Source organism: Hippichthys cyanospilos, chromosome 1, assembly GCF_059441005.1.
Source record: "Hippichthys cyanospilos isolate Australia breed blue-spotted pipefish chromosome 1, RoL_Hcya_1.0, whole genome shotgun sequence".
Taxonomy (NCBI): domain Eukaryota; kingdom Metazoa; phylum Chordata; class Actinopteri; order Syngnathiformes; family Syngnathidae; genus Hippichthys; species Hippichthys cyanospilos.
In genome coordinates, this window is record NC_142369.1 from 10,204,216 (window position 1) to 10,225,351 (window position 21,136).

A 21,136-nucleotide genomic window follows, 5' to 3' on the forward strand; every position below is an offset into this window, starting at 1 on the left:
ACGTAAAACAGGCATAATGGAAATACAATAATAATAATAAAATACACCTCCGTTCTCATGTTATTTTAACAATGAGATACATTTAATCATAAAATCGGACAAGTGTGTTTCAAATACAATCGAAAGTTTTTTTTTCAGAAGAAAAAGAGAAACTGATATTAATCATTGGTTCGGATCACGCCAAATTGATAAAATTGGTTTATTTAATTGTACACGAACATTCACGAACTTGATTTCTAGCCGAAATTTGATTGCGAAAATAACGCCAGGTGGGACAAAATCACTTTCGGATCAATTCCACAGGCGAACATTGAGTCTCCAATGTGCAAGACATTACGTCATGCGTCCAACACGTGAGCTGACGCTCATGAATAACCCGCGAGGGGGCGGTCCACACTAATCGCGTTTGAATACAAGAGGTGGGGTCCAACACTCACCCACACCTGAGTACTAAAAAAAGAAAGCATGTGCCGCTGGTCGCCCACTCCGCCGCCACCGCCAATCGCGGCCGCGAGCGCACGTACGACTCGCCCGCCGCCTCAACCCGGCTGCGTGGCTCAGGCGATCGCGAGGCGACTGAGGCTGATCGGGGACCAGCTGGACAAGCGCCGCAGGGAGATGGCGGGCAAGGACGCGCAAGAGCGCGTTGGCGGTAACTGGGGGTACGCGCGTACCGCCGCACTCGTCACCGTGCACGCGCTGCAGCTGTTGCTGATGACCACGAGACCATACTTGTAGAAAGGTGGGTAGACACGTGACCCCGACTCAACGTTTGTTAGTCATTGATTTAAAAAATAAGTTGAAAGTGTTGTAACCTTGTTTTGATGCCAGAAAAGCCAATAACTTTGCAAAAATAAAGTCGCTATATAAAATAAAAAAGTTTCAATGATGAAGTCGTAATTTTTCAGACAGATACCGATATGAGTACTCTTTCTGTTCTTTTCATTTTTAGTTCCTGGCCACGCTTGTACCGTTTCCAATTTAACTCGTGACTTTTTAGAAATCATACTCCGCTTTTATCGCGAAGCCGTAACGTCCTTGAGAATAATGCTGTAATTCAATTCTATCAAAACACCGTTTTTTGTCGCAAATTACAACTTTATTCTTGCAACATTACAACTTCTTTCTCACTATTAGGCTTCTGCGCATATTTTGAATACGCTCACTGTAGTTTATTTATGCAATATGCTAGAAATGTTCCATAAGACAACTTTTCCTCATTGCAACCTGCCTAACACTGCAATTTGTTTCTCACAATTGTTTTCATTTGTAATATCGCGACTTCGTCAAACTACGTCTGCTTGTTTTTTTCGTATTTTTTTTCCAATTCAAACTTGGTCCGAATTGTACTGAATTGGGTTTTCATGCATGCACTTTGTACACAGGCGCCTTGCGAGTGCATCTGCAGACAAAAAAACGAGGATGGCGAGCATGCGACAGCATGACCGAGGCACCTTGTGAGGAGGCTACTCAATGAAGATTGAGCACGCCTTTTTCTTCCTCCTCCGACACATGCGATGATGTCATCCTCCCCTGGTATCTGGAGGGGAATGCAGACTAATTAGGTTCATGACAATCACTGAGTGGAGCTGGGCGGCGAGGTTGTCACAAGACCACTGTCAAATTTTGTGGACCGACAAGGGGAAGCTGTTAAAAACCAAGTTTCAACCAGATCTGATTAAGTTTGCACATTAGGAAGTCATGTAAATGGAGAACATGTGAAACCAGTTACAAGTACTGTAAACAATTGAGCCTTGGCAGAGGTCTCATTAACGCTTATCACTATTTATTTATTTATTTATTTATTTATGACGGAAGATAATGATGTTATATAATGGCTTTCCCGTAGCATGCCAGCTTTTTATTGCATAGTATGTATTCTCCTGACATTATAAACATGTACTACTTGGAAAAAATAAAAGCATAAAGTCATAACAATACCAGTAAAAATAAGCTAATCAATAACTTATTCTGGTAAAGAAGAAATGAATAATTCAGAATGAGGAAAAAAAATCAAATTTATCTGGAGGAAAAAAAATCTTGAATTTTCAAAGGAAAGAAATTGGTGATTTACCAGAATAAAGTTGTAAAACACGTTTAAAATTAGGACCCACTCCTCATCAAATTAAAAATTTATTGTTACCAAGCAACATTTATCCTGTGTAATATGTCACCTTCATTTTCTTAACGTCACATGTTTGTGTCATACAAAGACAAAAATACAGATTTCTACCAGTAACACACATTTAAAAAAAAATACCATACCAGCATAGAGTAATCAGACAATGAGAAAAAAAATATATCTTTATCAGAAAGAAATCTGTTCAAGAAAAACAAAACTAGGTCTAATAATTACTGACAACTGATAGTCAAATTATCCTACAATTACTTTGATAAGCAATGAGTCATTTAAAGACCTAAAACTGTCAAACTCTCACTTGACAGTAAATAATCTAAAATACACAATATCTATGGAAGCAGGCCGATCAATGTGTTAAAACAAACATCTTGTACTGCAGAAACAATAAAAAATATTTCAGCCTATTTTATGGCATTATGCCCCAAATCAGTAATTGAACTATCATTTTTCATTTTTTGCAGTCAATTAAAAAAAAAAACTTTCCTTTTTGAATAAAGGGATGGAAAAGGAAAAAAAAAACATTTTCTTTTAAATCTGATTAATCGACAAAAATAAGCTAGTTTCTTTTTTTCTGTGATGTGAAACCAGATGGAAATAGCACTGCTTTTATATTTAGGTGACTTTCAAGTGTTATTCATTTATTATGTGCAAATGTGTCCTACGATCTTTGTGGATGTATGCATTTATACTATTTCTACTGCTTTTGAATAAAACTGAATAAAGGATGCTTTGGAAGATGAACTCACAAATGTTCATTTTACTCACAATGGTAATGATAAATCAGGAGCAGTACAACTAGCCTCTTTTTTGTAAGACAACTAGTTAAATGGTAATTTTGTCCTGAAAGAGGTGGTCCGTATCACTTTAACTGGCACTAAGTTCAATGAGGGTGGCTGGAACCTTGCCAAGCAAAAAAACTACAAACGTGAGCCTGCTATACGGAATACGCTGGAATAGATTTTAAAGTCTACAAGTAATTACTGTTGTCATGACAAAATCTGCAAGGACAGTCAAATAAATGGAACGGTTTTTTGGGACAAAAAAAGTGGAAGAAAGTAGCATTGATCCTTAAATCAAAATGCTAATGCTAGCTATCAGAAGCAATAAATAGCAATCGGCTTGATAGTTTGCATTCTGTATTGACAACAGCCACGTAACTCAAAAGCATGATATTGTTTACTCACAATTATATTCATGTTAATTGCTAATCATCCTTCACACAGCCACTGGAAACAGAAAAATTCAGTCTAATATGACATATGATTCGGCGACTGGAGTTCAGGTTTTCCTGAAGTGCTGATCCTGATGGAAAACAGTCTCCTATTACTCAAAACATATGGTGCCGCCATAACCAACAAAACCTGAACGTTCTTTTGTGTCGCTTTAAATATTGTCACAATGTATTCCAACTATTTCAAATAATATTGGGACTTTTGTTCAATTGTGTACTTAATCACCATCCAGCTTTAGTAGATCTGAAAGTGAGCGGAGGTGGTCCCGTCTTTCCAGCAACGGAGGGTCTCCACCACGGTGGTGCGACAGAGGGGGCAAGTTCTCTCACGGTCCAACCAGGAACTCAGACATTCCTCACAGAAAACATGCTGTCGAAGAACAAAAGTCCAACCATCAAAATTTACTAGAGGAGGAAAAAAAAAAGATTATTTGTACCTGACACAGGAGCGCTACCGGCTCACGAAATTCTGCCTGGCAAATAGCGCAGATGTCACCCGCCTCGCTGCACTGCTGGCTGCCGGCCCGCACGCCGTAACTCTGCAAATTCAATTAATTGGCAGTTTTAGTTCAAAGCGGCAAAGATGGAGACAAACTGCTGTAATAACTGAAAATGTACTTGTTTTTTCACAAGGATGTGAATTTCTTTTTCCATATTAAATTCTCTCAATAAAATGACTGGTATAATAAAATGACAGTCTGGTGTAACTAGCCCATGATATAAATCAGTTTTTTTTTTTTTTTGTTCCTTCAAAGTGACTGATTAAAATCTTAGATTATGGCAGTGTTTCTCAACTATATTTTGCCAGGCCCCCCTAGAAAAGAGAAAACTTTTCACGCCCCCCCAGTCGATGCACTGAATATAATTAAGATTATTATTGATGAAAATTGTTTAAGTATACCTACACATGTATGCTTTTTTAACATTAACAACAGAAAAACGCAATATAAATCAACTTTCAACAACTGTTAATTATTTTTATCGCGTTTATACGGGTTATAGCTTAGTCTAAAACAGAAAAAAAAGAAGCTAGTGCATCAAAGTGCCTGAAACTAAAAGAAAATGATGAAAATTATTACTTTATTGCAATTATATTCCACATGACAAAAACAAGCCTTTTTACTGGGATCAGCCGCGCCCCCCTGGCATCACCTCACGCCCCCCCCCCCAGGGAGGCCCGCCCCACTATTTGAGAAGCACTGGATTATGGGGTTTGCATCGATCAATTTGCATTCATTGGGAGTGCACGCCGCCAAATTTTTACATCTTCAAAGGGTTGTGCAAGACTGAAAGTGTAAGGATTGACTGGTTTCTCAAAATTAAAAATCAAAAATAAAAAGCAGAATTTCATGAATCAAATCCTACATTAAATTATACGAAAGTACGTAATTCAAAATAGTTGTAAAAGAATAAAAAGTGCAATGGCCGTCTGGTACAAAACTTAAAATGTTTTTCAAAGCAAGCATGATTTTATTTCGCAAAATGAAATTACAAAGTACTATTTTCTCTATTTTTTCCCTGAAATGCAAGATTAAATATGTAATGCCACCCTGTATGATAATTACACACCCAGTGTTATTTCATTCACAGAATATGAACATTTTATCTGTAAAATCTCCATTTAAAATAAAAAAGGGGGTGCATGCAAGAATATAAGTCTCACCTGAGAGCGACAGAGCATGACAAGCGCCTTGTGTAGGGCCGACGCTCGGCCGCATAGGTCAAGTGACTGCAATTGACACACAAAGACAAAGTCGAGCTGATTCATTTGAGGAATGTGGAGCTATAGTTTAAACTTCAAAGTCCATGCCCGCCTAAGTATGCAAAAGCAGCATTTCATTCATAAAATGAATCGACATGCAAGAGTAAGCAATCATGGAAAAGACATTTCCATTATTTATTTGGGGATGCATGAAAGTAAAATGTGGGGAAAAAAGTATATAATCTCCACATTTAGCTATACTTTGTTGTAACCCACTGAATAAATTGCATCTTAAAGGGAAAGTCTGTAAGATTTGGACCGTTTTTCATTGCGGACAGCAGGAGGTGCTGCAGGTGCTGCATTTATCATTGTCTGTAGCTATAGCAAACATGGGCGCCACCCCCCATGTAATTTCATTTAATAATAACTCAAACTATGATTATATTTAAAACATACTCTTGGACAATTCATTTGCAAGTTTTTGAATTTTACAATCATTTGATTTATTCATTTTTAATGAAAAACACTCTAAATCTTACACACTGTCCCTTTAACTCAAAACTAGTATGCAAGATTACACCTACGGAAGTGTTGTGTCCTATGAAAATGAGACATTGCGTTAGAGGATAAGCACAATTAAAAAATTAAATGACTAATTTCTTGAACAAAACGCCAATTTTTGGTTTTACATGAAAGATTTTTTTTTTCCCCCCACTGAATAAAACACCATTTCCTCTTAAAAACAGGCTTGGAGTCACAATCTAGTTGAGTCGATCTAGTTTAAAAATGGCACATCATTCACACTTATTCATCCCCCATGCAATTTCCTCACATACCACTGTTTAACTGAGGTTGCATGTGGACCTATGGAAAGGAGCGCTTCCTCATGTGGCGTGTCCACTCAGAACAAAATCACCTGCTGAGTTAATTTTTCCGGAACAGTCATAAGTGCGTCAAGTTTGCGGCCCAGCTGTTCACCTCCTCTCGTGACAGTTAAATACAACAGCTAAAAGAGCAGAGAGGCCACTCGCTATGCTGCCATTGGTTGCCGTGACGCCGCGCCACTTTCAGGTTAGCTCGGACCAGCATCCTCCCTACATTCCGATGAATGAGCGCCTCACCGTGTGTTAAAAGAAACAGTGGAAGAAGGAGCTATTTCGTCATAGTTGCATTATTCATTGGCCGTAGCCTGTCTGCACATTGTTAATGTCATTCACAGTTCAGAGAAGTGGGAGAAGTCAAAACAATTTGTTTAGTCAACGCACCTCATGTACGTTTCATGTTAGCATATGGCATAAAAAAAACCTAAACTATCCTCTATTTGGATGCGTTCTTTTTTTTTCGTAAATCGTGAAAGGCCTTCTCATTAGCATTAGTTAGAACTGTTTTTTGTTTTTGTTTTTTTAAAGCGTGCGCTAACGGAAACTTCTCTTTTCTGGGAAATTCCTTCCTGAAAAAACTGTGAAAAATTATGACTCAATGGCGTTCGTGTGAATGGCCTCATCCAAATTTAGAAATCTCAGTGTGAAGGCATATCATAAGCTAGTTTCCTTTTTTATGACAAAGAAAGCACCTTGCAGACGCTGTAGATAATAATGAGTGTGGCTCCAAGGAAGTAGCTGGCTGATGGCTCTTCACCCATGATGTATTTGTACCACAGCTGGATGGGAACCAGTGCGCGAAACAGCTGACTTAGCTCTTCTATCAGCAGGTAGAACTTGCCCTACAAGCAAAAATAAAGCATAAAAATGTACCGTATTTTCCGCACTTTAAGGCGCACCGGATTATGAGGCGCACCCTCAATTAATAACATTTTAAAACTTTTTCCAATGACAATACAGTAATACTCAAAGTAATAACAATAATAACTCAAATAATAACTCTAAACTCTCAATAGCATAATAACTCAATGTCAAAATGACCAACCTTGTTCAACTGTAAACACACAGAAGAAACAGGTAAAGCTTACTTTATCAGTCCAATCTCAATATTGATCCACATATAAGGCTCACCTGATTATAAGGCGCACCATCAGCTTTTAAAAAAAATAAGGCTTTTGGGTGCGCCTTATAGTGCGGAAAATACGGTACTTGACTCAATATTCAAGATTCAAGAAATTTATTGTCATATGTATAGTTGTACCACATAATGAAATTCTTATTCTGTTCACTTCCCCAAGCTGCAGACTACATTCCACAGTCGAGCAATAAATAAATAGCAATAAACAACAAACAGAGACAATGATGCTAATAATGTAGTGCAGAATATCATATGGTGAAAAATGTTTGCTACTCAAGAACATAAAATGAGAAAACTAAAGGTGTCAAGTGTTTTTTTTCTTGTTTGTATGTTCAATATTGATGAAGTATTGTATAGAAATCCATCATCATCATTTAGGTAGTTCCAAAAGTAGGAGGAAAAAAAATTACTCACACTGCTTTGAACATACCGCACTTGAAAGTGATATTACTAAAATGATTGCAATACTGGATTACACACCTCTTTTATTTTGAACTTTCCAGAGAAAACCACCGAGGCGCTAATCATAATCAAACTATACTAAGTTTTGTATACATACATACAGTAGTGCAGTGCCATTTAGCTGTGTACATGCAAGTGGAATAAGCTGCCTGTCAACAGTGAGTGTAAACACTTTTAAATCCAGATTTAAAGCTTGGAAAAGTTAGGAAAAGCCTGTTAGATTAATGCCAACACACAATGAGAAACAACACAGGTAGTATACTCGCATCAACGTGAGCAATAATTTGATCATTTTGAGGTAATTTTCTTCCACATCATCCTCGCAGTATTTTAGCCAATGAATGGCACATTTTGAACTTTGACACACCACCATCTTGGTGAAAATTCAGCTCCCTAGTACCTGTTTTGCCTTTGATGTGAAATGCCTTTGATGTAAATAGCAAAGCATTGGACAAAATACTGCACAGGGTTTAAACAAAAAAGCAGAAACATCTTTTCTTATTTTAATGCAGCTTAATGTGTCAATAAAACTCTTCTTTGTATGTATTTGTGCATTAGATTGTCACCCTGATGACTCAAAATGTGCCACACATTGTAACAAATGACTGTTGCTGTATTCGAATGTTGCTAACCCTAACCATATTTTTTTGTGGCATGATAACGGATAACTTTAAACAAAGGTGCGCCCAGGACAGAAGCGGCAATCGCTAACTGTGCTTAACTCAAACTTAAAACAGCTGCAGGCGTCTCGTCTATCTGGTGGAGAAAAGAGGCGCATTATGAGCTTTAATTGGCGGGCCTGCGGCACAAATATGGCCTCCGTCCAGGCAGCTGATCCGCTTTGCCGACACTGCAAAGAACCACTGCCAGTGGAACTATCCACCTGCAAACACTCTCCAAAGGATTCCCAGTACAAAGCACCCACCCCAGGCACGTTGTCTAGCTTCTCAAGCTTCGTGCCTCTAGGGAAGCATTTATACCACGGAGCCTTATAATCCTAACCCCAATTAAACATTACTACTACCATAAATAGCCCTGAGGAATTCAAAAGTTTGTTATTTTTGAGAGGGAAAAAATATGTTCAATTATTCTATGAAGTTGTATTCTTCCAGGAAAAAATGTGCAGTCTTTATAAGAACAAAATAACTTTTGGCTAGTGTCTCAACCTTTCAAGAATAAAGTCAGAATTTGTCAAAATAATCGTAAAGGTAACAACAAATTTGCATATTCATGGGATTGTTTTTTTGTTTATCTATCTTCTGTTATTATTCAGTGAAATGATATTATTCCCTTTGCCGTTTTGTGATCAGGCCAAAGCAAATACATATATACAGTACAGTATATATTGCTTCAATTACATCAAGCGAAAAGTTTACCACTGAAACAAAATCGTGATTCAATAGGGAGTTTCAACAAAAATAAAATTCCTCCAATGTGACAACTGAAAGACTTCATTCTGAAAGATTTTCTTTAGCATTTCTAAACTCCCTCAATCCTAAAAATATACATATTTCCAGAGTCCAAACATTCAATCCCAGGTTTTTTATTTACTTATTTATGTGGAATACTATTTTGAGACTTTCTTTTACCCTTATAAATGAACAAAAAAAATCTGTAAATTAGTACCTGGGATTGAATGGCTCTGCTCTGGAAATACGTTTAAATACATCTTTGGGATTGAATGAGTAAAAAAAACAAAACAAAAAAAAACAAACCCGAACAATACTCTCCATTATAATAATTACAAGCTTTTTTTTTTAAATACTTAAGAACAATTTTTACTGGTCCCAGGCTAAGTTTGGTCTTGTAAGTGGGTTATAGTTTGTTTAATTGGCACTCCAGTCCTTATTATTTAGGTATGCACTTTTTCATACAGTATGACAACATAATCACTTATTTCAAATTATTTTTGTGGACCCCCAAGCTACGGCTCACGATTTGGGAAGCACTTAATGACTTTCTGACAAAGATGGATGGCTGCGGGTAGAGGTGCTTGGCAGCCTGGTGGGTCGGAAGGAAGACCTTCGCTAGCGGCTAATACATCTTCCTTATTGTACCCGCAGCCTCGGGTCCCACCGCGGCCATCACGCCCACGCCAAAATTGTCAAATGGACAATTTGGAAGCTTGCCAAGAGACAAACTTATTGTGCTTCTGCCTTCTTTTTTTTTAACCATACGTCCACTCGGACACAAAACTTAATTCTTAGGCATCTCAAAATACTGCGTCGCCAGTTTCACTGTGTGACCAATTTTGGGAAGGTATTTCCATAAGAGAAGGCCCACGAAATAACGAACAGCAGAAAAGGCATGGTAAGTTAGCATACACATGTAACACGTTAAATAGTAGACTATTAATGTCACCAAAAACACTTCTGTCATTATTAGAACTAAGAATATTTTTTAATTTATTATTTACACCTGTGCATTTATGGTGTGAGCTGGTGTGCGTGCTATGCGGACGACTGCATGATGAATCCATGCTACATGCACAAGCCCCCCCCCCAAATATCTGATTCTAGGTGCTACCAAGGTCCATCCTTTTGCAAAGAGACAATCAATTTGTCAGCAAAAGTTCTGAATGATGAATGAATAACCCAGTACTAAAGTATCAACTACTATTGCATCGTGACACACACTTCTTTTGAAGTCTTTCCCTTTTCACTACACATCAAAACGTCAGCCAGAAGACTAAGCGGTTAAGAGTTTGACCTCAATTTGTTTGGTTACTTAGTCAGTCACTCAGTTAGTTAGTTGGCAAACGTGCAATGGTGAAATCTCAAACTCCAAATTTAGCATAGTATATGTAATACAAATTTAATCGGGAATTTTTCAAGGGAGGTCAGCCTTTGAAGGACCTGGAAATGGCAAGTATGCAATTATTTTAGTAAGAAATTTTAAATAATTAAGACCCTAAAAAGGCTTAGTTTGTCTTGTGAACATACTTAAAACATCTTTTTGGTGATCCTTCTCACTGAATCATTCTGATTTATTTATTTTTTTTATATCATCCAGACATATGGTCTACTCAGCGATTTTGGGGCTTCTGAATGATCTCAGGATGAATTGTAACCAGTCACAAGGAGTCATGCCATATCACCTCTGACACAAACGACATCAGTTTCCTTCACCCACATCGTGGTTGGCTTCTCTAAAATTATGGGAACAATAGATTTCTTTTCTGCAACTCCGTAATGATTGTTGTTCCCTCTTCCGCTAACAATTCCAATGCTACTTAAAATATAATTTTGCACTTGGTGTGCTCATCCAACTCTAAAGAGTGAAAAACAATTAATTTTGTGAAATGCAAAAATGTATTTAAATAAGTAGATGTCCACCTTTTTTACATGTTGCCAATTGTACCAAATCTGTCTAGCAATATTATACTAGGCAATTTATAAGCTATTAGTTATTCAGGTTTTGTTGAATAAGGCCATTTATTCGAATACCCTTGAGTCATATTTCTCTTACAGCAGTTGGAGGAAGGAGTTCCCTAGAAAGGAGAACTTTCCATTAGAGCAAGAAAAAAAAGAAGATGAAAGTCCAATGACTAAAAACATGATGCATTTGGTGTATAGTGCCTATGAAATTAATGTAACTATTATACAATTAAGGTGAAGGGCCACAGCAAATGGTAAATATGATCATGAAATTGCCACTTCCATGACTTCTTGGGATTTCTTTGGTGAGTCTACACATGATAGACATGCTTTTTAAACAGTTCAAAAATCCCCTGGAAATGGACAAACTGCCTATATAATATTTGCTTCAAACCAAAATGGCAGATCTGTTTTTTTTTTCCTTTATGTGGGGGGGACTCGCATACCTACAGTCCAAAATTTCATGGTTCCAAGAAATGCTTAAAAAAGAACCCCAACCCCCCAAATTTCCATCATAATAATGTGTTCAATGAGCCTCAACCTAAAAACAGAAATCTTATTGTAATGGGGTTGTTTGAATGCCCACATGTTTTTATGCATCCCAGGGGGTCGGCTATTTTGCTCCTCGTGGCCAATTGAAAATGACATTACAGTTGCTCAGATCAACAACAGATCACGGCTCGACTATTTAACGTCACAAGACCAATTTCGGAAAACATGTGAGCTGTGACTGGTCATTGGGTAAGCACTGAGCAACTTCGATGTCATTTACAGTCGAAAGCGAATGGCAAAACGTCCACCTTCTAAAATGGATTGAGAAAGGGTGGATTTTGTTGCAATGGTTCAACCATAATATTAATCAAAATCCTGTGTTTATAACAGTGCCGCATAATGAACCTATTATTGTAAAGATTTGGGAGGGGGGGGGGGGTTGACTTCCTCGTTATTATATCTGTAAGACCATTAGTCATTAAATAAATAGATACCTACGTCAGGTTGAAATGATTCGGACGCAAACAAAATGCATTCTGACTTGTTTTCCACTGGCAAATAACAACAAAGGAAGTTGTAGTACACAGGGTTGGCATATAGCACTCTAAAATCAATCATGTCGCATCACTTCGACTGTCAAAGCATTATTTCCTCTTTTTAAAGTAGTTTTTTTTATAATGCTTCAGATATTTAATGAAAAAGCTAAGCTTTAGGATTTTAGCTGATATTGACTGTTGATCAATATTTTTGTGTCAATATTATTGGAATATTAGAAATTTCCTTTTTGATTTCTTGTGTAAAATTCTTTAGATGAAACGTCTCCTGAAATTTATTATCTTTGGCATAGTTTGAAAAATGTGAATGTAAACTCTTACCCTAGACTTGAAAGCCAAAAGGATGCCAGGTAGAAAGAGGACAAAGCATTTCAATCCAATGGTGACGAACTTGAGAACAAAGTCGGTGATGCCCACTGCCCACATGAGGTCAAAGAAGTCAAAATTGTCCAGATTGGGCTTGGAGAACATGAGGCTGAAGAAAAAACAGACAAACATTTTTTTTACAAAGTGTTTGCGGGTAACATGCAGCAGCTCATGGTGTGACAAATGATAATAATGTGAGCATAACATAAAATACTCACAGGACACAAACCAGACAGGGGCTCTGCTAAGAAAAAAAAAACATATAAAATGGCTGAAATAATAAAAAAAGAAAAATAATTAAAAGAAAAGATGAGCCTGAACAAAATGGTTCCAAAAGGCCATGCTTGCTGACATTCACTACCTGTTGTACAACTCCTCTGGGCTAAAGGCATAGTAAATATATGCCACGTTGCCGGAAAGGAACAGCCCGATCCACAATGCCACCAACACAGAGCGCTCCTCCTGAAACACATGCATGCACACTATGCAAGTTAGCAATTCCCAAACATGCTAAAAAACTCTGCTGTCGTTACAACTACAAAAACTCGCGAAAAGTGTGCCATAACTTTGTCAAAACAAACGACCGGTTGCCTAAGTGAAACACTTGTGCAAACTAACATCAACAATCACCTCTAGATGGACAGATGGTGTGTAGAAGTAAATTAGTTCCCTGTCTATGACATGCGAGCTAGCCCCGGGACTAAAAAAACCTGTTGCATCACTGAAACACAATGAGCCTCTCAAAGTTAGCGATGCAGTTAATGACACATCATTTAGAAATATAAATTAAGGCGACCAAAATCTGTATAAAAATGTAGCCAATAACTTTACTGTATTTTTAAACAGTAGAACCCTGGTGAAATTGTTAAAAAAAGGTTGTATTACCCGCAGCGACACCTGATGCTTGAAGGTGGCATTGGCATAAGCGAAGGTGCTGGCCATTCCCACGCAAACCGCGATACCTGTAGTACATTCAAATTACATGATCATCTTCATCATCATCATCATCATAGAAAGTATGAAAACACTTTTTTTTAAACCACCGGTAGCACCAGCACTGATCTTACGCTAGAAGAAGTAGAAAGGTTAGTGTGATAGCACAAATTAAATGATGCTAGCTGGTGCTAGTGTTCATTTATTGCATGTAACTAACACGTTGTCATTTAAAAAGAAAACAGCAAATGCTAGCTTTAAATAATGAATGCTAGCTTTAAATTTAGGTTGTTTTTTTTTTTAAACGAATAGTAGCATTAACACTAATGGTGTAAACAATTTCATTTTAAAAGAAAAGTGAGCTAATGAAGGCTGGTCTGCTATGATGCTAACCAATGCTAGGTGGGAGCAATAGTGACTAACGGCGAACGCAGCAGGGAAAATTGAGTTCAAAATCGAATTAAATCTTTTAACAGACTACTTTTGAACTACTAAAATTAATTTTGAAAAAGTGTTACGCAGGATTAGCGCAGCTAGCAACCTTACGCTGGAAGCATACTCTCCTTTCGAGTTTAGAGTAGCACGCTCAAAAGACGCTGGTGTGCTTAACGATGTTAATTGGTAACAGTGGTGACTCACTTAATCGAGCCTGGTAATTAATTGTTAAAAACTCAATAAAAAAATAACATAATTGTGTGAAGGTGGAACCTTCACACATATGTTATTGTGCTCGGCCATTTTCTTTATTGTGTGAAGGTGAAACCTTCACACTTATGTTTTTCTCCACCTTTATTATTATTATTATTTTTTTTATTCCGACCGTTTTTTAGGTACGTTTCAACTCATTCCCAGTTCATCCAATTCATGCCGTTCAAACTTCATATCATTCCACATATTCATGTTTAGTGCGGGTCTATTTTTCAAGTTTCAACTTTTCATCGTTTTCCTACAATTTAAGTTTTTGTACCGTAAAAATGGCCTAATGTTAAGTGAATGGGCTGGTCTTCGTGCTTTATTTTTAAACTTTAACGTTTTCGATATTTCCCATGTCTCCGTAGCTCATGGGATTTGTGTATCGCATTCGCACTTCATGTTCGTGGGTTCAATCCCAGGCTGCGTCATTTTTTAGTTGTGTGAGTCTTTTTTAGTTAGTGCGGGTCTATTTTTCAAGTTTCAACTTTTCATCGTTTTCCTACAATTTAAGTTTTTGTACCGTAAAAACGGCCTAATGTTAAGTGATTGGAGCGTTCTTCCTACTTCCTTTTAAAGCGTTCACGGTTTCGTCATTTCCCGTGGCTCAGACATTCTGATGACGTATATCTACTACATGTTCGTGCGTTCGATCCCCGCTGTGTCTTTTCACACATGCAGTGTTTTTTTTCAGTTAATTCAGTATTTTTTTTTTTGGTTTCAATTCCTTCCCAGTTCATCCAATTCATGCCGTTCGAACTTCATATCATTCCACATATTCACGTGAAGTGCTTTTTTATTTTTCAAGGTTCAACTATTTATCGTTTTCCTACAATTTACGTTTTTTATACTATTCATATTTAAAGAATTTAGCCTTTTCAAACTGTTCTTACTTTCATTTCATCTTTTCATTCCACAGTTGAACTTTTTTCAGTTTTTTAACTTTGTATTATTCGTAGTTCTTCATAGATTCACGTTCAAAAATACTTCATTCCCTAGTGTGGTCTTACACTGCCCCCCAGTGGCCCAATGGTAGAGTTGTCATCTTCAACATGTCCGTGTCCCGGTTCGGGCAAATCGCGTTTCACGTTTACAGTTCAACTTTCAGCTACAATTCAAGTTTTTGTACCGTAAAAATTGTCTAATGTTAAGTGAATGGTGTTGTTAAGAAGTTTCTGATTATACTTAACGATTTCGTGTTTGAATCGTTCTGTTATTACTATTTACGTCTGGACATGTTTCTCCTGTGGTCATGTGATCTTCCTAGCAACCGCCTAGCAACTAATCACAAGTTGTGTTTCATTCCTCCACTACCAATCAGGACTCTGTTTACACTATCATAGGTTGTTTTGCTCTTTCACCGGTAGTCGGCAGGTATCGTTGTAACGGACAGTCATTTTTTCTGCTTTCAATCATTCTGTGGATTATCTCATTCCTTTCATTATTATTCCGTGCGTCCATGAGAATGTAAGTACAGTTTGAATATGTTGTCCGTTCGTGGTTTTGGATACATGTTTACGTTTGCACTGCTTCACTTTGTCCATTAATGTCTTAAGTTGTTATTGCACCTAAGTTTGGTATAATTGCTAAAGGCAAATATACCGTACTTTTCATACTTCACTTTTAGTATTCACGTTAAAGTTTCATCCACAAAATGTGCGTATTTTTTCGCATGTTTGCCGTGTGTGCCAATGTGATCCTTACGCCGTAAGGGAGTGACGTCACCGCCCACTCAAATCTATTCGGCTCCATTAACCCTTTCCTACCTAACGCACATTTTGGAACGATTGGGTTGAATTCATTCTTCCTATCATTGTACGGTATGTTTGCCTGTGTTGTTTATGTTATTCTAAGCTAATATAGAGTCATGTGAGCATATGATGTAACATATTGTACAATGTTAGTTATGTTAGTTATCATGTTTAGTGAATGTTCTCTGCTCTCCTTTGCAGAGACCACACACCCACAATCAAACATAGAACACACACAGAACACACAAACACAGAAACACACACACACGAACCCAGATAAATAAATAGAACATTATATACAAATAAAGAGTGGCATGAGAGTGTGCATCGTCTTTATGTTCTGGCCGGACAACCTGATAAGATTGAGGATCCTCTGAATCAGTCAAGTACAGTCCTTTCAAGGAGGTCACAAGTTTGGACGCTACTCCGACACCTCCATTACAGGTGTGATTCAAAAACATGCAGGATACAAGCCCTCGAGGACTGGAGTTTGACACCTATAGTTTAGTTACACAAAGTAATCCATTTCCCATGTTGCCATGGGGCGGCCATCTTAGACCACTGAAGACTCCAACTCCAATCTGCCCTCATGGGCGGCCATCTTGGACATTTTATTAGACGTCTCATTACCTCTCACTAGTGCTTCCACCTAGTACAGCATCTGGCTTGGTTAACTCAGCTTGATTCATACGTTTTAGTTTTTTTCAGTTTTTCAACTCTGTATTATTCACATTTCTTCACTGTTTCACATCAATCCACAATCCACCTCATTCAATCCACCTCATTCAAATGATAAGCTCATTAACAGGAGTTTAAAACTCCAGTCCTCGAGGGCTGATATCCTGCATGTTTTTGAATCACATCATTCACTTAACATTAGGCCTAATGTCACAGATTCACATTATTCCAGTTCAACTTTTCTCAGTTTGTTAACTATGTAGGATTCATAATTTTTCACAGATTCAAATCATTCTACAGTTCAACTTTTTTTCAGTTTTTCTTTCATCTTCAAATTCCACGGTTCAACTTTTTTTCAGTTTTTCAACTTTGTATTCATATTTCTTCACAGATTCACACCATTCAATCGTTCCACATCATTCCACTTTTCAACTCCCAAACCTTCAACAGTTTCACCTTCACACGCAATTTCTTCAGAAATTGCACTTTTTCTAGTTATTATTATTATTATTATTCTTATTCTGCCTGTTTTTCGACGGATTTCAGCTCATTCCCAGTTTATCCGATTCACACCGTTCCAATTTGACACTATTCCAGTTAAGCGCCCGAAGGGCGTTTCCATTTTTGGAATTCCAAGTATTCACAGTTTTCCCAGAATTCCCGGTTTTCCACCCCAAAAAGGCCCATTGACTTACATTGGGTCATTTTTTGTTTCATTATTACAGCTTTCCCTTTTCATATTTTCAATATTTAACTCATTCATCTCGTTTTAGGGATCCTTCCCATCATTCCAGTAATTAATACATTCCAATATTTTCCCATAATTCCATATTTTTCATCCTTCAAATATTCATAATTCATTTCCAATGGGAGGGCTTCCCATTCATTCCCAATGGGAGATTAAACATTTTACATTTTGAGCTTTCCTATTTCATATTCATAACATTTATCTCATACATTTCGCCTTATGGCTCATTCCCACCATTGTAACAGTTAATAATTATTAATATTTTCCCATTATTCTATATTTTTCATGTATAACAATTCATAATTCATTTCCAGTGGTGGATTTAACATTATTTACTTGAAGCTTCTCTACTTCACACTCACATTAATCAGTTAATACATTCCCCAATATCAATACTACTCATATTCACACCTTCCAGTAATTCATAACTATTTTCATATTTTTACCCATAATTCCTCATTCCCATTTTCCTCACCAAACTTTGTAACCTTCTATCTTGGCCATTCCTGCTCCGATTCCCACCGTTCCAACTTTAATGGATTCCCCCAATTCCCACCATTTCATTTGTGTATCTCCTTTCCTCTTCCCATGATTCAAAAATTACCCACAATTCCACTTTTTCAGTTTTTCCCCTCTATCTTTGCCATTCTTCATCCGATTCTGACCATTCCAACTTTAATCAATTCCCCCAATGCCCGCCACTCCATTTTTACCCACAATTCAAAAATTACCCATAATTCCACTTTTTCAGTTTTTCTCTTCTATCTTTGCCATTCTTCATCCGATTCTGACCGTTCCAACTTTCATCAAATCCCCCGATGCCCGCCACTCCATTTTTACCCACAATTTAAAAATTACCCATAATTCCACTTTTTCAGTTTTTCCCTTCTATCTTTGCCATTCTTCATCCAATTGCGACCGTTCTAACTTTAATCAATTCCCCCAATTCCCGCCATTACATGGTGGTATCTATTTTCTTCTTACCTGAATTAAAAAATTACCCACAATTCCACTTTTTCAGTTTTTCCCTTCTATCTTTTCCATTCTTCATCCGATTGTGACCGTTCCAACATTAATCAATTCCCCTGATGCCCGCCACTCCATTTTTACCCACAATTCAAAAATTACCCATAATTCCACTTTTTCAGTTTTTCCCTTCTATCTTTGCCATTCTTCATCCGATTCTGACCGTTCCAACTTTCATCAATTCCCCCGATGCCCGCCACTCCATTTTTACCCACAATTCAAAAATTACCCATAATTCCACTTTTTCAGTTTTTCCCTTCTATCTTTGCCATTCTTCATCCGATTCTGACCGTTCCAACTTTAATCAATTCCCCCAATGCCCGCCACTCCATTTTTACCCACAATTCAAAAATTACCCATAATTCCACTTTTTCAGTTTTTCCCTTCTATCTTCACCATTCTTCATCCGATTTTTACCGTTCTAACTTTAATCCATTCTCCCAATGCCCGCCACTCCATTTTTACTCACAATTCAAAAATTTCCCACAATTCCACTTTTTCAGTTTTTCCCTTCTACCTTTGCCATTCTTCATCCGATTGCGACCGTTCCAAGTTTAATCGATTCATCCAATTCCCCCCATTCAATGGTAGTTTGAATTTTCTTCTTTCCAGAGTTCAAAAATTACCCACAATTCCACTTTTTCAGTTTATCACTTCTATCTTTGTCATTCTTCATCCGATTCGGACCGTTCCAACTTTAATCAATTCCCCCAATTCCCACCATTCCACATCATTCAACACCTTTGCCTTCAGAGGTTACACCTTCACACGCAATTTCTTCAGAAATTGCAAATATTCTAGTTATTCATAAAACAGTGTTTAAGCGCTTTCTTAAAAGGCAGTGTGCAAGCTAAAATCTTATGTTATGACAGCAATTTAAACTAAGCAAACCTCTGTAAAATCTCTCTAATTTGGCAATTCCATTTGAAAACATATTTTTAACAAGATTAATGCCGTTACCGAGCTTATGCTGGAAGCAGACTTTAGCCAGCAGAATGAGGATAAATGGGAAGCCCCTCTGCAGCCACGTTACCACCGCCTTCAGCTCAGAGAGGGCCGGCGCTGGCGTGGACGGGTCATCTGGACCCGCCTCTTCCCGGGGGCCATGGTGATGCCTCTCCGAGCCGGCCGCCGCAGCCACAGCTGTGGCCTGCTGAAGAAGAGATGAGGTCCTGTGCTGCAGCGGCGGGTGGTGAAAATGGTGCTGAGGGTGAGGGTGGTGATGGTGGTGGTGGTGCGGCGGGCGAGGCAGGAAGGCTCCGCTCTCGGGGCGGCGAGGTCCACCTTCTTCCCTGGATGACGCCGTCATTTGGACAAAAACGTCCGGGGACGAGCCCAGGACTAAGCTGGCCGCCTGGAACTGGGCGGAGGAGACGGCGGCCGACGGGACGCCCACCAGGCCTGAAAAGATCTGCTGGGGCAATACGGGCGTGTCGGGTTTCAGGCAGTCGAACACGCCGCCTTCGTCCAGGCTGCTCTCGGATCCCAGAGTTTGGCTGCGGCTCCTAAACGAGAACATTTAACAGGAACGCCGAGATGTCATTTCTATATGGTGGCTTTTTAACTGTTTTTTTTCTTTGATGGATTCTATTTTTACATTCTACAATTATATAAAAACGTTGAGTTTAGAGTCTCAAATTCAATATTTCCTGTACGTTGTAGATGAAAGGTTGCATCAAGGTTTAAAATGACCAATACATCCACGCTAATGTCCATCAATTCAATATTAGCATTACTACAGCCGTACTTAGTTTGTCTTTTCCGAATTTAGAACATCATAGGGCCTTTATATTAAAACTCTAACATTTGCTTGAAATTCTAAAATGAAACCCTTATCCAGTCGTAAAATGCTAAATATGGGTTGAAATTCTACTCAGAAACACTTGAAACCCTAACTTAGAACCATAAACCTGACTTGAAACCCTCATTTAAAAACCCAACATTTTGCTAAAAACCCTTTTTTGAGAAACAAACCTGTCTTAAAACTCATTGACAATCTTTACTCATGCCAAAATGTTGATCAAAATGCCAATGTGAAACCATATTAGTGTAGAACACATAAAACTTCATTTCAAATCCTAACCTTGCCGTAAAACCCTTGTATTTTCTTGAAATCCTACCTGAAGCTCTTGAAACCCTATTTCAAATGCTGATGTTCATGGATACTGTTTTGAAACCCAAACCCTGTCTTGGAACCCTACTATTTGCTTAAAACCCTAAATTTAAACCCTAACCCTGTCTTTAAACTCATAATTGGAACCCTAACTTTGATTTCAACCCTTAACCTTGCCTTAAGAACATAATATCTTCTTAAAACCATGTTTGTATGAAACAGGGCCCGAAAAACAGGTTAATTCCACAAGTGAAGAAATTGGGATGGGGAAAAACTGCAGGCCTCTTTGGATGAGAGGTCTAATCTCTCCGTGCTTTTGTTTAGTGTCCAAAATGGAGGGCGACAGAGGGAGAGAAGAGTAGGGTCCAAAACAGGTTAATTTGTGGTTCGTTTGCTCGCCTTTCTGAGGGCATGCCATCCGTGTTGCTACTGTGTCTTCTCTGCATGGCACGGTGCTCGTCAACACACGAAGCTGTCCTATGGACACCAAAACACAGGACAAAAGTGTACGTGTTTACATTACAGCCATTTTTTAACGGTCAGCAACACGTCGTGGGATTTACCTCAATGTTATAAACACGTCTCCCTCCAATGAATTTCATTTTTAATTTCAGATGAGCTCGCTTGATATTTTTGCAGGGAAAGATGGTGCGCTTGCCGAATATTTTTTTTTCGCCAACAACTTCCGGGGTTGCCTGGTCGACCAATCGCATTTGACATTTGTTCTTGTCTCCTTTTGGCTGCTTCTGTGCGGCGTGGTTGCTCTATAAATAGCGAAAGAGGAGAAATGTTCATTTTCTACATTGGTGACGGTGCGCCAGTTTTTTTTCGAAGCATCGTTTTTCTAAATGTCC

General features: G+C 38.1%; 1 protein-coding gene across 3 annotated transcripts; it reads right to left on the reverse strand.

The window, feature by feature from the left end:
• Positions 1–293: 293 nt before the first annotated feature.
• rnft2 (ring finger protein, transmembrane 2) lies at positions 294–20,972 on the reverse strand. Of its 3 annotated transcripts, none has more exons than XM_088410255.1 (11): positions 20,846–20,972; positions 20,682–20,759; positions 19,130–19,674; positions 13,229–13,305; positions 12,705–12,805; positions 12,299–12,452; positions 6,647–6,796; positions 5,035–5,100; positions 3,809–3,910; positions 3,598–3,741; positions 294–1,540 (listed from the first exon to the last, which is right to left on the reverse strand). In XM_088410255.1, exons 2-10 carry the CDS (start codon positions 20,726–20,728, stop codon positions 3,607–3,609), a joined length of 1,377 nt encoding a protein of 458 aa, XP_088266381.1. In that variant the 5' UTR covers positions 20,729–20,759; positions 20,846–20,972; the 3' UTR covers positions 294–1,540; positions 3,598–3,606. The 3 variants fall into 3 exon arrangements, with proteins under 3 accessions (XP_088266381.1, XP_088266373.1, XP_088266363.1); XM_088410247.1 differs by lacking the exon at positions 294–1,540 and adding an exon at positions 2,118–3,442; XM_088410237.1 differs by lacking the exon at positions 294–1,540 and having other exon boundaries at positions 2,118–3,741.
• Between the last annotated feature and the right edge of the window lie 164 nt (positions 20,973–21,136).